At 43.5% G+C, this 18,612-nt stretch overlaps 1 protein-coding gene across 3 annotated transcripts in view; it reads right to left on the reverse strand.

The window, feature by feature from the left end:
* me3 (malic enzyme 3) overlaps window positions 1-18,612 on the reverse strand; it is a 175,166-nt gene that overhangs the window by 47,376 nt on the left and 109,178 nt on the right. For all 3 annotated transcript variants that reach the window (XM_062977085.1, XM_008108123.3, XM_016992694.2), the window contains one exon: window positions 11,815-11,890. In XM_062977085.1, the coding sequence (XP_062833155.1) occupies window positions 11,815-11,890 (76 nt within the window). The remainder of the gene's footprint in view (window positions 1-11,814; window positions 11,891-18,612) is intronic.

Consider the following 18,612-nt stretch of genomic DNA (forward strand, 5'->3'; position numbering starts at 1 on the left):
GGCAATGTGCGTCCCAGACTAGATGCCGCCGAGAAGGCCCGTCGTCAACGCTTAAACCTCTGCTGGTACTGCGGGAACGGGGGCCACTTCGCCAGAGAGTGCCCAGCCAAAGGGAAGCCTGCCGCCCGTCTTGCGGCGGCGTCCTCCACGGAGACGAAGGCGTCTGAGCCGACTGGCACACAGCCGGCGGGGGAAGCCAACGACCGGGTGTAGAGAGGCTCGCCAACCCGGTCAAAAAATCCATCCAAGAGCCGCCAACCGGGGTCCTGTTCCTTCTCGTGGTCACATTATGGTCAGCAAAAAGGGGACCCGTCATGATCCACGCCATGATAGACTCTGGAGCTACCAACAATTTCATCGATAGAGAGTATGCCGACTCTCTGGGATTACAATATCATGATTTCAAGAATGCCCGTGTGGTGCAAGCCATAGACGGCCGTCCCCTCAAGACGGGCCCCGTAAGTCAGTGGTCGGAACCCACCAGGATGTGGATAAGGGAACATATGGAAGAGATTTCCTTCTTTGTTACCGAGGTCCCCCATTTCCCTGTGATTTTGGGAATTCCATGGCTGACTCTCCACGACCCTAACATCTCCTGGTCCAACAGAGAACTGCAGTTTGCTTCACCGTACTGCCAAAACCATTGCCTCGTAGCCAAGGTATGCCATGCCACAGACACCGAGCCCATCATCACCTTGCCAAAGAAGTACTCCGAGTATTGGGATGTATTCAATGAGAAAGAAGCCGAAAAATTACCCCCACATAGACCTTATGACTGTGCCATTGACTTGGTGGAGGGGGCCCCGATCCCGCGAGGGCATCTCTACTCCCTGACTGAACCAGAGCAAGAAGCTCTCAGGGAATTCCTAGAGACAAACCTTCGCAAGGGATTCATCAGACCCTCTCAATCCCCAGCCGCCTCCCCAGTGATGTTTGTGAAGAAGAAGTCAGGGGAACTACGCTTGGTGGTGGACTACAGAGCATTGAACAATATCACCAAGCGGAACAGCTATCCCCTGCCTTTAATCTCGGATCTACTGGATCGGCTTCGAGGAGCCAAGGTTTACACCAAGCTGGATCTTCGGGGGGCTTACAACTTAGTTCGCATCAGGGAAGGGGACGAGTGGAAGACCGCCTTCCAGACCAAATTCGGATTATTTGAGTCCCGAGTTATGAATTTCGGTTTATGCGGAGCCCCCACAACGTTCCAGCATTTTGTCAATGACATTTTTCAGGACTATCTAGACAGGTTCTTGATAATCTACCTGGACGATTTTTTGGTGTTTTCCAGATCACAATCAGAACATGAGAACCACGTCAAAATGGTGTTACAACGATTGCGGGATCATGGACTTTATGCCAAGCTGGAAAAATGCGCTTTTGATCTACAAGAGGTAGATTTCCTTGGTTACCGCATCTCGCCTCTAGGGCTTTCCATGGATCCAGCCAAAGTTTCAGCAGTATTGGAATGGCGGGCGCCAACTAACAAGAAAGAGGTGCAGCGTTTCTTGGGGTTCGCGAACTACTACCGCAAGTTCATTCCAGATTTTGCCCGCTGGTCCGACCCCATCACTAGCTGCATCCGTGGAAAGCAGCCTTTCCGCTGGACTGATCAAGCAGAGAAAGGGTTCCAGCAACTAAAGAAACTATTCACCTCCCAGCCAATTCTACAGCACCCAAATCCTGGAACCCCTTTTGTGGTGCAAGCGGACGCCTCTGATGTGGCAATTGGGGCTGTACTCTTACAACCGGTGGGAGATCACCTCCACCCCTGTGCCTTTTATTCTCGTCAACTAACCACACCAGAGAGGAATTACACCATTTGGGAAAAAGAACTACTGGCCATAAAGGCAGCCTTTGAAACTTGGAGACATTGGCTAGAAGGGGCCAAATTTCCCATTGAAGTCCACACTGATCATCGTAATCTAGAACATCTAAGAACTGCCCGCAAACTAAATCAGAGGCAGCAACGTTGGGCTTTATTCTTTGAACGTTTCAACTTCCAGATCCATTATGTGACCCCAGCCCAAACCAAGCAAGCAGACGCCCTGTCACGTAAACCGGAATACGCTGCAGGACGCAAGGAGACCTTTGAATCCCAACTGCTACAACCTGAGAACTTTGCCACGCTCACGGTGGGGAACACCAAATCCATTCCCATTGGTTCAACTTCCCCTACTCCAGGACCCATCTGTGCTCAAGAAATCAGGGCTAGTCAGCAAGCAGATGCCTGGGCGCAGGACCAACTTCGCCAAGGTCTGCATTTCCCCTTTTCGCTTAAAGATGGGCTGCTCTGCTATAGAAATCATGTTTATATCCCACCCGGACCGGGCAGGGAAAAAGCGCTTCGTCTGTGTCATGACTGCAAACCAGCAGGACACTTCGGACTATTTAAAACTATGCATTTGATCCTAAGGGATTTTTGGTGGCCCAAGATCCGCAAGGATGTGGAAAAATATGTCAACACCTGCCCAGTATGCCAGCGCTCCAAGATACGAAGGGAGAAGCCCTCAGGGCTTTTACACCCCCTTCCTACCCCATCTCGCCCATGGGAAATAATTTCTGCGGATTTCATCACTGACCTACCACCTTCCTGTGGATTCACCACGATCTTAGTGGTGGTGGACCTATTCACCAAGTTAGCCCATTTCATTCCCTGCGAAGGCCTCCCCACGGCCAAGGAAACTGCGGATCTATTTCTTCAACATGTTTTCAGACTACATGGATTGCCCAAGAGTTTAGTCACAGACCGTGGATCTCAATTCACCTCTCGTTTTTGGAAGGCACTACAAAAACTATTGGGCATAGACTCTCGCTTATCTTCAGCTCATCATCCCCAAACAGATGGGCAAACGGAGCGCACCAATGCCACTTTGGAGCAGTATCTTCGCTGTTATGTAAACTATCAACAGGACAATTGGGCTTCTCTGTTACCACTGTCTGAGTTTGCCTACAACAATGGAGTTCAAGCTTCTACAAAAGAAACGCCGTTCTTTGCAAACTACGGCTTCCATCCACGTTTCTTTCCCCCTGTCATTGAAACTTCAGAGGTTCCCGCAGCAGAGGATTGGCTGCAGGAACTCACAGCGGTGCAACAACTTTTGCTCCAGCAACTGGACCAAGCCAAGGAGGACTATAAACGCCACGCTGACAAACATCGCCAGCCGGGCCCTGAAATCAAGGTAGGAGATCGGGTTTTCCTGTCCACTCGCTTTCTGCCCTCCCACCGCCCTTGCCGGAAGTTAGATGCCCGTTTCATTGGTCCCTATCCAGTGGTGGCGCAATTAAACCCCGTGACTTTCAAACTCCAACTTCCGCGTTCAATGCGCATTCACCCAGTGTTTCACCGTTCCCTGCTCCTTCCGGCGGATGGTGTGCGACCTGATACAGACCAACCGGCCCCCCCTCCTGTTTTGATGAATGGGGAGGAGGAGTTCGAGGTTGAGGACATTTTGGATTCTCGCTTTCACCGCCGCCGCCTACAATATCTCATTGACTGGGTGGGTTTTGGCCCTGAGGAACGCTCTTGGGAAGACGCCTCCACAGTCCATGCTCCTGATCTAACCCGTCGCTTTCATCAGACCTATCCCACCAAACCGCGACCTCGCGCTTCGGGGAGAGGGCCCCAGTTTGGGAGGGGCCTTGAGGAGGGGGATAGTGTGATGACCCATGGGCCTTGTAGTCCTGCTCAGGACATTGTAATTCCTGATGAAGATGAAAACTTGGGTTTTTTACCTTCCCAGTCTGAACTGGATTCCTCTCAGCCAGATCTTTCCCAGGCAGATCTGGGAACCTTGCACCTGCAAGAAAGTTGTCTCCCAGAAGTATGTCAAACAAGCCCAGAGCCTACTTCTCCCGTATTCTTGCGCCGGGAGTTTTGTAAACAACAGAGAAGTTTGGATTCAGCTTCGCGCAGGAGTGCGAGGATTGCAGCTAAGAATGTGGCCAATTAAGACTGCTTCTCGTGAGAATCTTTGGGGAGTCTCACATCTGGTCTCAGAGTTAGCTTTCGGTTCTGATTCCCAGAGAACTGCTTCGGCGGGAAGCTAGACTCTATTTAGGTGTTTTACCCGCGTAGTAACTGCGCGGAGTCAATTCGTCAGCCTACGGAGCGAGTTGTGTCTGGACAGCGCGCTCCGGTTCAAGCCTCGCTCCTGCTCAAGCCTTGCCTTGCTATCCAGCCTTCGCCTTGCTTCCCAGCCTTTGTTTATCTACGGACTTTGCCTTGTTTCCCAGGATTAATCCTTGCCTTGTTCCACGGATTTATCAAGTTATTCCACGGACCTTGTTCTTGTTCTTAGTTACCTTGTTCCATGTTCAAGCCTTGTTTCAAGTATCAAGTTATTTCCTAGCCTCGCTCAAGTTTCATGGACTAAAGGACCTTGTCATCTCCCCTCACTTTGCTTGGCAAAGTGAGTGTTTCGGTTATTGGATTACAACTTTGGACCTTAATATTTCTTATTGGACATTGCTTTTTTGGACTAATTCTGACCTTTCCTGAAAGGTCTAATTCTGGACTATTTTCTACACTTGTTTTTATTAACTTTATATATTCCTACAATAAAGATATTAGATAGATTCTGGCCTCTGTGTATGGTTATTGGTGCTCTGCAGCCTGGGTCGTGACACTGACAGATGGCCATCAGCCTCTGAATAAGGAAATTAGTTCCTGGTTTGAAAGTGCTATTTCCTGTTTCATTGGCTTTTCTGGGCTGAGAGTGTGTGACTTGCCCAAGTGAGTGGCTGAGTGGGGAATCAAGCCACAATTGGAGTCCAAAATTCAAACCTCTCCCTCCCTCCTTCTCTCTAAACTTCTCATACCTTCCAAGAATTCACATACTGTATGAAAGTTTGGTCAAGATGGTCAGAGGAGGGCAACTAAAATGATCTAGGGTCTGGAGAACAAGCCCTATGAGGAGCGGCTTGAAGAACTGGGCATGTTTAGCCTGCAGAAAAGAAGGCTGAGAGGAGACAATATGTGAGGGGAAGTCATAGAGAGCAGGGAGCAAGCTTGTTTTCTGCTGTCCTGCAGACTAGGATGCGGAACAATGGCTTCAAACTACAGGAAAGGAGATTTCACCTGAACATTAGGAAGAACTTCCTCACTGTTAGCTGTTCAGCTGTGGAACTCTCTCCCCCGGGCTGTGGTGGAGGCTCCTTCTTTGGAGGCTTTTAAGCAGAGGCTGGATGGCCATCTGTTGGGAGGGATTGGATGGTGTCTTCCTGCCTGGCAGAAGGGGTTGGGCTGGATGGCCCACGAGGTCTCTTCCAACTCTACTGTTCAATGACTCTATGATTCTAAGTGAGGACAAAAGGGGGTGGGGAATGTTAAGAGGAGAGAGGCCTGGAACACCTGGGAATTGTAGTTTTAAAGTGGGCATAGTACTATTGGAGAAACGTTTGCTTCAGCCCAATGCTTTTATAAATGGTCAAAATTCAGAGGCTTCGTTCTCCTGCATTATGAAAGCTATTATGATGAAATTTGCCAGAATGGAAGCAAAAATTAAGTACTCTTTGCCTATCAAGTTTCATAATGTTTGACCCATCCACTGATTTTTGGGGATTTCTGAAGCAACATTTTTTAAAAATGCTAGCAGATCGATGGCCATGCCTCTCCCTCCCTCTCTCTTCCGCTCTGATTGGCTGAGAGGCATGCCAACATGGCTTCCCCTCTCAGAGGGGCTACAGCTACATCCGAAGACATCAGAAACAAACGAAAAAAGGTACTTTTTTCAATTCAAATTCGTAATATTTGTAAGGCAGTGAGCAGATGGTTCAAATATCAATTCAAAAGTACTTTTAACGAATTTAATGAACTAACGAAAAATTTGCTCAAGCATATTTGACAGTACCGTAGAGTCTCACTTATCCAACATAAACGGGCCGGCAGAACATTGGATATGTAAATACGTTGGATAACAAGGAGAGATTAAGGAGAAGCCTATTAGACATCAAATTAAGTTATGATTTTACAAATTAAGTACCAAAACAGCATGTTATACAACAAATTTAACAGAAAAAGTAGTGCAATACGCAGTAATGCTATGTAGTAATTACTGTATTTACGAATTTAGCACCAAAATATCATGATGTTTTGAAAACATTGACTACAAAAATGCGTTGGATAATCCAGAACGTTGGATAAGCGAGTGTTGGATAAGTGAGACTCTACTGTAATTGCTATAATCCAGAAGCTTTGTTTTTGTGATTGCCACAAACTATGTTAAATGGTTGAGACTCTATGAGATTTTAATTGAAAAACTATAGCAAAATGTCTTGCAGGATGTCCCATAAAAACAAAGTTTTTGCAGTTCAATCAACTTTTTCCATGTTTTTATGATAGAACCAATTCAAAAAGGGACTTGGGGACTTGAACCGTTTAGGCTAGCATTTTTCAACCTGGGGGTCGGGACCCGGGGGGGGGTCACAAAAGGGTATCAGAGGGATCGCCAAAGACCATCAGAAAAAAACATATTTCTGATGGTTTTAGGAACCCCTTTGGCAGAGAAGGCTAAAGATCTCCCTGCTTGTCCTTCTCAGCTGGCCTATCATCAAAGGGGAGGGCTGTTTCTGAGACTCCAAAAAGGGAGACTCCAAGCAGGCATTTCTCGGTTAACTATAAATCCCAGCAACTACAACCCCCAAATGACAAAATCAACTGTCCCCCGCCCAACCCCACTAGCAATCAAATTTCAGCGTATTGGGTATTTGTGCCAAATTTGGTCCAGATCCATTGTTGTTTGGGTTCACAGTCTCTCCAGATTTAGGTGAACTACATCTCCCCTAAACCACTGTCAATACCTCCCAAATCTGTCCAGTATTTTCTGTTGGTCATGGGACTTCTGTGTGTCAAGATAGGTTCAATTCCATCACTGGTGGAGTTCAGAATGCTCTTTGATTGTAGGTTAACTATAAATCCCAGTAACTACAACTCCCAAATGACAACATCAATCCCGCCCAACTCCACCAGTATTCAAATTTGGGTGTTTGGGATATTTGTGCCAAATTTGGTCCAGTGAATAAAAATACACCCTGCATATCAGAGATTTCCATTATGATTCATAACAATAGCAAAATTACAGTTATGAAGTAGCAACAAAAGCAATTTTATGGTTGGGGGTCACCACAACATCAGGAACTGTATGAAGGGGTCATCACATTAGGAAGGTTGAGAACCATGTGTAGGTGATAACCTGCACTTTGAATTGGAACCGGAAACTTACCAGCAGCCAGTGGAGCTGCTTTAGTACCTCAGCAAACTATATGGACAATTTTGGATTTCTGAACTTTCAGGTTCCAAAGAACAGTCTAAATACTACATAATTGCCCTTTCAATACTTTTGATTCAAGACTGATCTGCCACCAATTTTAAAGTGAATTTAAATAAAAGGGCTTATTATCCTTGGTGCTTTTTTGATATGTTGAAGAAAAGGTCACATAGTTCACCCTTTCATATGACAAAAATCACCACTCATAATGAGGCCATTCCTAATCTCTTCCATTGCCCTATTAAAGTAACCTGCTGGAATCGGGAAAGAACAGACTCCAAAAATAACTCACCACTAATTAAAAATGGCTCCTAGAAATTGAAAACTTATAACTTAATCAAAGTTTGCACTCCCAATTTATGAAGTTTCTGATTTCTACCTTACTATCCTGGATGGTGGTGTTCCAGGATGTGAAGCATATGATGCTTTTTAAAGTACAGATTCTCTAAACTGTAAGGGATTTGTAGTTTGGTGAGGCACCAGCACTCTTTGGCAAAGAAGGCAAAGGTCTTGCAAAACTACAACTCCCAGGATTCCATAGCATTGAGCCGAGGCAGTCAAATGGTATCAAGCTGCATTAATTCCACAGTGTAGATGCACACTGGTTGTGTGTTCCTGCCTGGACTGGGTAGCCCTTGTAATCTCTTCCAATTCTATGATTCTGTGATCATCATCTTCATTATCCTCATCCTGGATGTACCCATTCATCTCGCAGTGCTCTGGTCTCCCGATTTCTATCCTGGTTTGGCTCAATGCACTTTTGAACTAGACTTTTTGTCCTTGATGGTAATCCAGAGCCGGATGGTAACAGTAAACGAGCCTGGAATTTTGCAAATCTGAGACTACAGAAAATAATGGACCTCATACTTTGATGTCACATTTTGACAAAACCAGAGTAAATTCGATTCGATACACAGGTTTCTTCCCATGGAATGTGTTGTTTTAGGAATATCAAGCCTCAAACTAACCACATGATTGCTTTCAGCTTGATTTACTTAAGGCTCCTTAAAAGTTCCCATCCGACTGGGAAAACTTTTAAAGTGCAAATACTGAAAGGGATCTTTTTCATGCAAAAAACTTCCACAGGATAATGATTGGCAGCCATACTCAACACTGGTTGTTGCTACAGAACCCAACAGATTGGCACCCCGATGGGGAGCATTTTGCTAGAGAAGAGATGGTTAAAAGGGGACACGGGAGCTATGTTAACATATTTGAAAGGATGTCATATTGAGGTGGGAGACAAGCTTGTTTTCTGTTACTGCAGAGGCTAGGAGCAACGGATTTAAATTACAGGAAAAGAAATTTCACCTAAACATTAGGAAGAACTTCCCGATGGTAAGAGCTGTTCAGTGGAATATGCTGTTTTAGAGTCTGGTGGAGTCTCCTTTTCTGGAGGTTTTTGAATAGAGACTGGATGGCTACCCCTATATTCTGCCGTAGTCAGACCATACTGGAACCACAGTGTGTCCAATTCTGAGTACTGCAATTGAAGGGAGATGTTGACAAGCTGGAATGTGTCCAGAGGAGGGTGACTCAAATGATCAAGGGTCTGGAAAACAAGCCCTACGAGGAGCGGCTTAAAGAGCTGGGTATGTTTAGCCTGCAGAAGAGAAGGCTGAGAGGAGACATGAGGGCCATGGATCAAGATGTGAGGGAAAGTCATAAGGAGAAGGGAGCAAGCTTGTTTCCTGCTGCCCTGGAGACTAGGACGCGGAACAATGGTTTCAAAACTACAGGAAAGGAGATTCCACCTGAACATTAGGAAGAACTTCCTCACTGTGAGAGCTGTTCAGCAGTGGAACTCTCTGCCCCAGAGTGTGGTGGAGGCTTTTAAATAAAGGCTGGATGACCATCTATCGAGGGTGCTTTGAATGTGATGTTCCTGCTTCTTGGCAAAGATTGGACTGGATGGCCCACGAGGGTATCTATGATTCTATGATCTCTTTGGGAGCTCTTTGGTTGTGACTTCTGCATGGCAGAATGACATTGGACTGGATGGCCCTGGTGGTCTCTTCCAACTATGATTCCATGATGTAACCCAAAACTACAGAGAGCAATTTCATCTGGGATGGTGCACTGCCTTAATATCCCACGTGGAGAAGGACTTCCAATGGCTAAGTGGTGCTCCAAGACAACCACTTTCCTATTATTTCATACTGGCAAAATATTTTATTAAGGATGAAAAGTTGCATGGATCCCCATATTCTACTCTCTCCTTGGAAGAGGAGTGTGTATTACAGTTCAGTTCCTAAGAACTTCATAGCTTTATTGAGTTCTTGAAAAATAAATGATTCATTTCCCAGGAATTCTAGAAAGCCCAGGATGTCCTGATAAACATGCCAGTTTTGGAACCTCCTTTTTTCTTTATCTATTCTGGCTTTCTCCCCATAGGATCCAAAGCTGCTTACAGTGTAAATTAAAACAAAATAGCTAAAATAGCTGTGGGAGAGAATGACATTATCCTTGGGAACAGAAGTTTATCAAGGCCCTGAGTGAACAGACAAAAGGCTAAGGGGAGGGATTGACAAATACAACAAGGACAAAGCAGCGAGGGGACAACAATATCAAATAAACAGCTAAGGGGAATGTCCAACGGGCTTAGATGTCTTTACACTAATGCCCAGAGCATGGGCAATAAACAAGATGAGCTGGAACTCTTAGAAGAACAAAATAGTTTCTATGTAATAGGCATAACTGAAACCTGGTGGGACGACTCCTATAACTGGAATGTAGCAATGGAGGGGTATAACCTATTTCTGAGAAATCGACCAATAGATACAAAGTAAAGGTGAAACTAGGAGCCTCTGGTGGCTCAGTGTGTTAAAGCGTTGAGCTGCTGAACTTGCAGACCGAAAGGTCCCAGGAGCGGAGTGAGCGCCCGCTGTTAGCTCTAGCTTCTGCCAACCTAGCAGTTCAAAAGCATGCAAATGTGAGTAGATCAATAGGTACCGCTCCGGCGGGAAGATAACGGCGTTCCATGCAGTTATGCCGGCCACATGACCTTGGAGGTGTCTACGGACAACGCTGGTTCTTCGGCTTAGAAATGGAGATGAGCACCAACCCCCAGAGTCGGACACGACTGGACTTAACATCAGGGGAAACAAGTTGTCGAAGGCTTTCATGGCCGGGATCACAGGGTTGTTGTATGTCTTTCGGGCTGTGTGGCCATGTTCCAGAAGCATTCTCTCCTGACGTTTCGCCCACATCTATGGCAGGCATCCTCAGAGGTTGTGAGGTATGGATAAACTAAGTAAGGAAAGAAAAGAATATATATATCTATGTAGAGTCTGGGGTGTGGCAAGGGTCCTTTGTCACTGGGAGCCAGCATTAATGTTTCAGTTAATCATCCTAATCAGCATTGGAGATGTTTTTTGTCTCTTGCCTGGGGGCATCCTTTGTCAGTCAAGCCCTCAGAGGTTTGGTTCCCATCTACTGTTTTGATTTTGGAGTTTTGTAATACTGGTAGCCAGATTTTGTTCATTTTCATGGTTTCTTCCTTTCTGTTGAAATTGTCCACATGCTTGTGGATTTCAATGGCTTCTCTGTGTAGTCTGACATGATAGTTGTTGGAATGGTCCAACATTTTTGTGTTCTCAAATAATATGCTGTGTCCAGGTTGGTTCATCAAGTGCTCTGCTATGGCTGATTTCTCTGGTTGAGTGCCTGCAGTGCCTTTCATGTTCTTTGATTCTTGTTTGGGCGTTGCGTTTGGTGGTCCCTATGTAGACTTGTCCACAGCTGCATGGTATCCGATAGACTCCTGCAGTGGAGAGAGGATCCCTCTTGTCCTTCGCTGACCGTAGCATTTGTTGGATTTTCTTTGTGGGTCTGTAGATAGTTTGTAGGTTGTGCTTCTTCATCAGTTTGCCTATGCGGTCAGTGGTTCCCTTGATGTATGGTAAGAACACCTTTCCTCTGGGTGGATCTTTGTCTTGACTCTCATGGCTTGTTCTTGGCCTTGCAGCTCTTCTGATGTCTGTGGTGGAGTATCCATTGGCCTGTAGAGCCCAGTTTAGGTGGTTGAGTTCACCTTGGAGGAGGTGAGGTTCGCAGATTCTTTGTGCACGGTCTGTCAGGGCTTTGATTGTGCTCCTTTTTTGACTTGGGTGATGGTTGGAGTTTTTATGAAGGTATCTATCTCTGTGTGTAGGTTTTCTGTAAACTGTGTGGCCCAATTGTTGATTGGGTTTGCAGATGACCAGAACATCTAGAAATGGCAGTTTTCCTTCCTTCCAAATGCTACGGTCAGCGAAGGACAAGAGGGATCCTCTCTCCTCTGTTTTTGATTATGAAGGTAAAAAAGAAAGCAAAGAGTGAGTAAAATGAGCCTCCTTTGGGAAGGAGTTTCACAGCTTAGGAGTTTCCTGAATGAAGAATCTCAGCCCATACATATTATAGTTATTCCATTACTAAGAGTGGATAATAAAACATCATTCTGAAGCAAGTAAGTCCAACTCTCCAGTCATGTCCTGTACATGGAATATGTTCAACATCTAAACTCATCGTTTCTGTTCCATTAAAATTAAATGAAATTATCCATTACCTTTATGTTTTCTTCAGGCCATGAATTCAGCATTGTTGCAATATGTCCTTTGTCATGAATGGTAATAAACAGCCCACTGAAATGAGAAATACATTATATATACATATTTATATATTTCAGTGGCAGTAAATAGCTCTAAGAGACTAAATCAACTTGTATATGAAAGAGAAGAAAGAAGTTGATGTGTAGTGGTGAGAAAGGAGGTTTCGAATTAGTCCTTGGCATGGAAATTCATTGTAGGCACACAACAAAAACAACAACAACAGCAGCAGCAACAACAGCAACAACAACGAAGACATTTATTTATTTATTTATTTATTATTTACAGCATTTATATTCCGCCCTTCTCACCCCAAAGGGGACTTAGGGCGGATTACATTACACATATAGGCAAACATTCAATGCCTTTTAACATAGAACAAAGACAAACAAACATAGGCTCCAAGCGGGCCTCGAACTCATGACCTCCTGGTCAGAGTGATTCATTGCAGTGATTCATTGCAGCTGCTCTCCAGCCTGCGCCACAGCCCGAGCCCAGCAGTTGCAATGGAGATAAAAAAATAAAACAAAAGCAGGTGTATATAATAAAAGTTAAGGTATCATTAATGCAATTATCAAAATTAACCTACAAAAAAGCAGAAATAATTTGAATTCATGGCTCTGTTCCCAAATCCTGTGGGCCTCAATTACTATTCACATCCTCAATATGATCTGTCTGTACCTATCTATTTTTTTGAAAACAGGGTTAATAGATCGCAAGCCAATGGGTGTGGTTGGAAAGATGGTGTTTTATTTTACACAGGAGAAACAAATACGTGTATATTTCTGGCCCAAGTGTGCTGGCTAATGCTGGTCTGCATCTGTAGAATATCAGTGGTCACATTTTTTTAAAAACCGAAAACTCAGAATGAATTCAATCCTTTCTTTGTGGAATTCTGCTGATTAGGTGCATCTGATCTGAAAGCGGCAGGAACCAAACTGGGCCAGGCCTGTCATCTCAATTTTAAAATTCAAGTTTTCAGCCCACCATATCTGGTTTTTCCCCAAACTTCTTGGATTTCATCCATGTCTTTCTGCTGTATTTGGTTAGATATTGCTTTCCTAACTTTTTTTCAGTTCTGGGGGCTAAGACAGCTCATAACATGGTTAAAATACAGACTTGTCTAAAAGTCTGTTAAACACAACTAAACAAATCATTACATAAAAATGACAATTGACCTAAAGTAATTTTATTTTATTTTAAAGTACTGTATATACTCAAGTATAAGCCGGGTCGAATATAAGCCGAGGCACCTAATTTTACCACAAAAAAACTGGGAAAACATTGACTAAGGTATAAGCCGAGATACCAATAAAATTACATTAACTGAGGCATCAGTAGTTTAAATGTTTTTGAATCTTTACATCAAACTGTAATTTAAGATAAGACTGTTCAACTCTGATTAAATCATTATTTTCATCTTCTTCAATGTAAATGTGCTTATGTATCCTTTTAATAATAAGAGTGAAATAATAAATGTAATAATAATAATAAATGCAGTAAAATAAATGTAATAATAAATAGAGTAAATGTATTATTAATAATAAAAATAGAGTAAAATAAATGTAAAAGAAACAACAATAATAGAGTAAAATAATAAATGTAATAATAATAATTAATAGAGTAAAATAATAAATGTAATAATACCAATAATAATAGAGAAAAATAATAAATATACCATATATACTTGAGTATAAGCCAACCTGAATATAAGCCCACCAGGACCCTCACCCGAGCATAAGCCGAGGAGGTTTTTTTTTCAGTCCTAAAAAAGGGCTGAAAAACTAGGCTTATACTCGAGTACATACAGTACATTGATTTTTTTCATGTCAGGAGCGACTTGAGAAACTGCAAGTCGCTTCTGGTGTGATAGCGTTAGCCGTCTGCAAAGACATTACTCAGGGGACGCCTGGATACTTTTGATGTTTTACCATCCTTGTGGGAGGCTTCTCTCATGTCTCCACATGGGGAGCTGGAGCTGACAGAGGGAGCTCATCCGCACTCTCACGGAACAATGGCTTCAAATTACAGGAAAGGAGATTCCACCTGAACATGAGGATTTGAACTGGCAATCTTCAGGTCAACCTTCAAGTCAGCAGTCTTGCCGGCACATGACTGTGCCACCAGCGGCTCCTAAGAGCATTGATGAATATATATGAATAGATAGATATATAATAAGATAGAGATTAGAGAGGTGGGCCAGATTAGAGAGATGGGCCAAAACTAACAAAATGAAGTTCAATGGGAACAAATGAAAGATGCTCCACTTGGGCAGAAAAAAATGAAACACATAGATACAGAATTGGGGACGCCTGGCTTGACAGCACTAAATATGAAAAATATATTGGAGTCCTTGTGGACAAGTTAAACATGAGCCAACAATGTGATGCGGTGGCTAAAAAAGCCAATGGGATTTTGGTCTGCATGAATAGAAGCCTAGTGTCTAGTTCCAGAGAAGTCATGCTACTCCTCTATTCTGGTCAGACCACACCTGGAATCACACTGTGTCCAATTCTGGGCACCGCAATTAAAGGGAGATGTTGACAAGCTGGAATGTGCCCAGAGGAAGGCGACTAAAATGATCAAGGGTCTGGAGAATAAGCCCTATGAGGAGCGGCTTCATGAGCTGGGCAAGTTTAGCCTGCAGAAGAGAAGGCTCAGAAGAGACATGATGAGGGCCCTATGTGAGGAGAAGTCATAGAGAGGAGGGAGCAAAGTTGTTTTCTGCTGCCCTGGAGACTAGGACGCGGAACAATGACTTCAAACTACAGGAAAAGAGATTCCACCTGAATATTAGGAAGAACTTCCTCACTGTAAGAGCTGTTCAGCAGTGGAACTCTCTGGAGTGTAGTGGAGGCTCCTTCTTTGGAGGCTTTTAAGCAGAGGCTGGATGGCCATCTGTCAGGGCTGATTGAATGAGATTTTCCTGCTTCTTGGCAGGGGGTTGGACTGGATGGTCCACAAGGTCTCTTCCAACTCTATGAGTCTATGATTATCCATCCATCCATCCATTCCTATCAGCTTTCTTCACTGTCCAGCTTTCACAACTTACACAACTGTGGCATGGAAACTCCTATATATCAATGGTATATCTTTACATTTAAGGATCTTGTCCAGTTCCTCCACAGCTGCCCTTCCAAGTCTTCTTCTGATTTCTTCACTGCAGTCTCCATTCTGATTAGTGACTGAGCCAAAGTAAGAAAATTTTGAATTATATTTCAATGTCTTCAACTATTTTATAGATATGTAAATCATATCTAGCTATCATGTTTTTTTTTGTTTTCAAGTCTTTGCTATTTTTTGTTATTAGCATGGTGTCATCTGCATATGAGCTAGAATTCACCCTAAAGTTTGAAAGTTTGTTACCTGCCCACATAAAGGCAACAGGAAGAGGACCAAAGTCTACAATCTGGGAGTAGTCACCAAGAAAGCTCTCTCGTACGTTCTCATGACATGTACCAGTGGGCATGTCAAAAACAAGGGAAGGGCCTCCTTTGAGGATCTTAAAATCAAGCTGGGAATCATTCCTATACATACACACAGAGATTGATCCAAGTTGTATAGTGTTTAATAGGACATAGTCACTGTTTTGAATTATGCTTGGACAAATGACTGTGAAATCCACAATTTGGCTGCAGCACTGGACCTCACTGAGATTTTTGGACAGTTTCAAAAAGTAGCATCATGTCGAATGTATTACAATAAACTACAGACAGCATTGCTAGTTCAGAATTGTCCCAGGCTTTCAGCAGCAGTTGGACTTGATGCTCTGTCCAACTCTGTGATGCTATGATTTCTGGGCCAAAACTTGAAGTCTAGGGATGCTTATGTTTTTATGTGTCAATCATTAAGTGTGATGCATTAAGAACCAACCATATTTGCTCACACCTTGCCATTTGCATGGGTGTACATGTACGTATATGTGTGTGTAGACTATATCTTCTGTTTGGAAGTTCAGACAGGAGTCTTAGCTAAAGGGGTTTAATCCAGATCAAGAAACCAACCAAATCCACAGACTGAAAAACCTTTGCAAGTTGAAGCAAGAAATTAAGTAAGCCTTGAAAACTGTAGCAAACTACTTCTCTCCTAGCTTGAGTTGGTGGTTTTCACACAGAACTTTTTCTTGGCTGGAGATGGCTTCACCAAAACTATAGAATTTGTATCCTCATCTACCACCTGGTGAAAACTGGAGATCTGGCAACTCTATCTAAAGAAGATTACCAGTAAGACATGCTTTGCCATGGCCAGGTCAGACATCTCCAAGAAGCACAGATGACAGTGTAGCTTTAACTGTGTTGATTAACTCTTGGCTGCCACAGAAACATAGGCATCAAGGCCAAACTAGGAACCTTGGTCCTATCTGGACTAAGTTTTAATTTGCTTGTCTTCATCTAGTCCAGTGGTTCTCAACCTGTAGGTTCCCAGGACCTACAACTGCCAGAAATCCCAGCCAATTTACCAGCTGTTAGGATTTCTGGCAGTTGAAGGCCAAAACATCTGGGGACCCACAGGTTGAGAACCACTGATTTAGTCCATTACTGATTCTTGGCAGGGGATTGGACTGGATGGCCCATGAAGTCTCTTCCAACTTTATCATTCTATGATATCGGGCACTGGTTAAGACCCAAAACAGAAACTTGGGATCTAGAAGAAAAGAAGAAATGCAGCAGTGTACCAGCAGTCTAAATACCTAAATGCACCAGATCCCGACTGATCCTGATTGGTATTTGGATGAAAGGCCACCAATGAATACTAGGTGCATGTACTAGGCTAGTTTTAGGAACTAGCAAAACCATCTCTGAGGATTTCACTGCTGAAGAAAACTCTGTGAGATTTCTTAAAGGTCACTTGAAGGCACACATCATCTTCAATTTATTAGTGGCATTGAACTGCTAAACTCCAGACAATCTCTCCGAGAATGAAGTTCAAGCTAATTAGTATTGGGGGAAACGAAAAGGGATCCCACAGGCCAATGGCCACAGGGTTGTTGCTGTGAGTTTATGAGTCATTGTTCACACATGTATAAGCTGTTCTCTATGGCAGGCTAGGAAACCTATAGGGTCACATTTGTCCCATGCTCTGATTTAAAGCATCCTTCAGCCTAATTTCTCAGGTCTCAGGCTCTGGTCCAGGCTATTTGTCAAATTGCATAGACCATCTCAGGCACTTTGGTCAGCGAGACCCTGCTCTCAATCCCACCCCCGTCACAAGTGCAGCTGGTGGGAACGAGAGAGGGGGCCGTGTCCGTGATTGCCCCCACCTCTGGAACTCCCTCCCTAAAGAAATAAAAATGGCCCCCACCCTCTCCTTTAAAAAACAGTTAAAGACACATCTATGCACCTTAGTGAACAGAGAGGAGGAGGATTAACATAACTGTCACCACACAGCAACTATAGTCTAAGTGAAACTACAACAAATGCCGAACATTATCTGCAACTTGGTCATTTCATTCCATCCAGGTATACGCTCGCTCTGTGCAATAATGTTTTTATTGACTGTTATGTTTAAATTTATTGTTTTTTCTAATCTGGAATTTTTATTTTAATGAGTATGCTATTGTCATTTTATACTTTTTAATATGAAGTGAAGTAGTTGTGGCATTGAATGTTTGCCATTTTATACGAGGGTTGAATGAAAAGTAATGCCTCCACCTTCGTAACTCCTCAACTGATGGCAGTACTGGTATGCGGCAGGTATTGGCTTGTTCAGTAGACTCTTCTCTACAGTTCCATTTGGTGGGAAGCCTTAGCATTGAATTGTTGTGTTGTGAAAGTGCGAAGTATGGAACCCTGTGTAGAAGGTCCGTCAATGCGACTTAAGCAACGTGCAGTCATTGAATTCTTGACAGCAGAAGGTGTCACCCCAAAGGAGATTCATCAGAGAATGCAAGCTGTTTATGGTGATTGTGTTGATGTGAGTACTGTGCATTGTTGGGCAAGTAAGTTTAAAGATGTTAAGGTGGGAACATCTGACTTGCGAGACAAAGAGTTGGACGTCCTGTGACAGCAACCACCGAGTTTCACAAGCAAAAGGTTGTCAGATTGATTCAGGATGATCATCGTATCACTCAGAGAGAAATTTCAAGCATAATCGGCATTTCACAAGAAGGTGTGGTCACATTATTGCTTTGCTTGGCTATCAGAAGATCTGTGTACGATGGGTACTGTGAGACGCTGGTTGCGGAAACAGTGTCGACTTCTTCTGTGACAGCTTCAGAAAACTTGTTCATTGTTGGTAGAAATGTATCCAATTGTCTGGTGATTATGTGGAAAAGTGAATAGTGGTAGTTAAAGAGCACATTCTAAGGATTATTTCTGTGTTTGGTTTATTAAAATATTCGCATCCAAACCGAAGTAACGAAGGTGGAGGCATTACTTTTCATTCAACCCTTGTATGTTAACCTCCTTAAGTCCTTCTAGGGAGAGAGGGAGTCTAGAAATAAAGATAATAATAATATTATTATTATTATTATTATTATTTCAAGAAGCAGATGCAAGTAATCACATCACACCTATGAGAAACAGATGGATAGTTAGGTAAAAATTGATGTGATAGAATGGGGACTTTTGCCCTCTCCACCATTGGGTATGTGAGGGTTGTGTTGTTAATGGCTGTCAAGTTGATCCATTTATGGCAGTCCTATGAATGAGAGACCTCCAGGCCATCATATCCTTAAGCCTTACTCAGGTCTTGCAGATTCAGCACCATAACTTATTTGTATAACTCAGTCCATCCGGAATATGGTCTTCCTCTTTTCC

The sequence above is a fragment of the Anolis carolinensis genome, chromosome 3 (genome assembly GCF_035594765.1).
Source record: "Anolis carolinensis isolate JA03-04 chromosome 3, rAnoCar3.1.pri, whole genome shotgun sequence".
NCBI classification, from domain to species: Eukaryota; Metazoa; Chordata; class Lepidosauria; order Squamata; family Dactyloidae; genus Anolis; species Anolis carolinensis.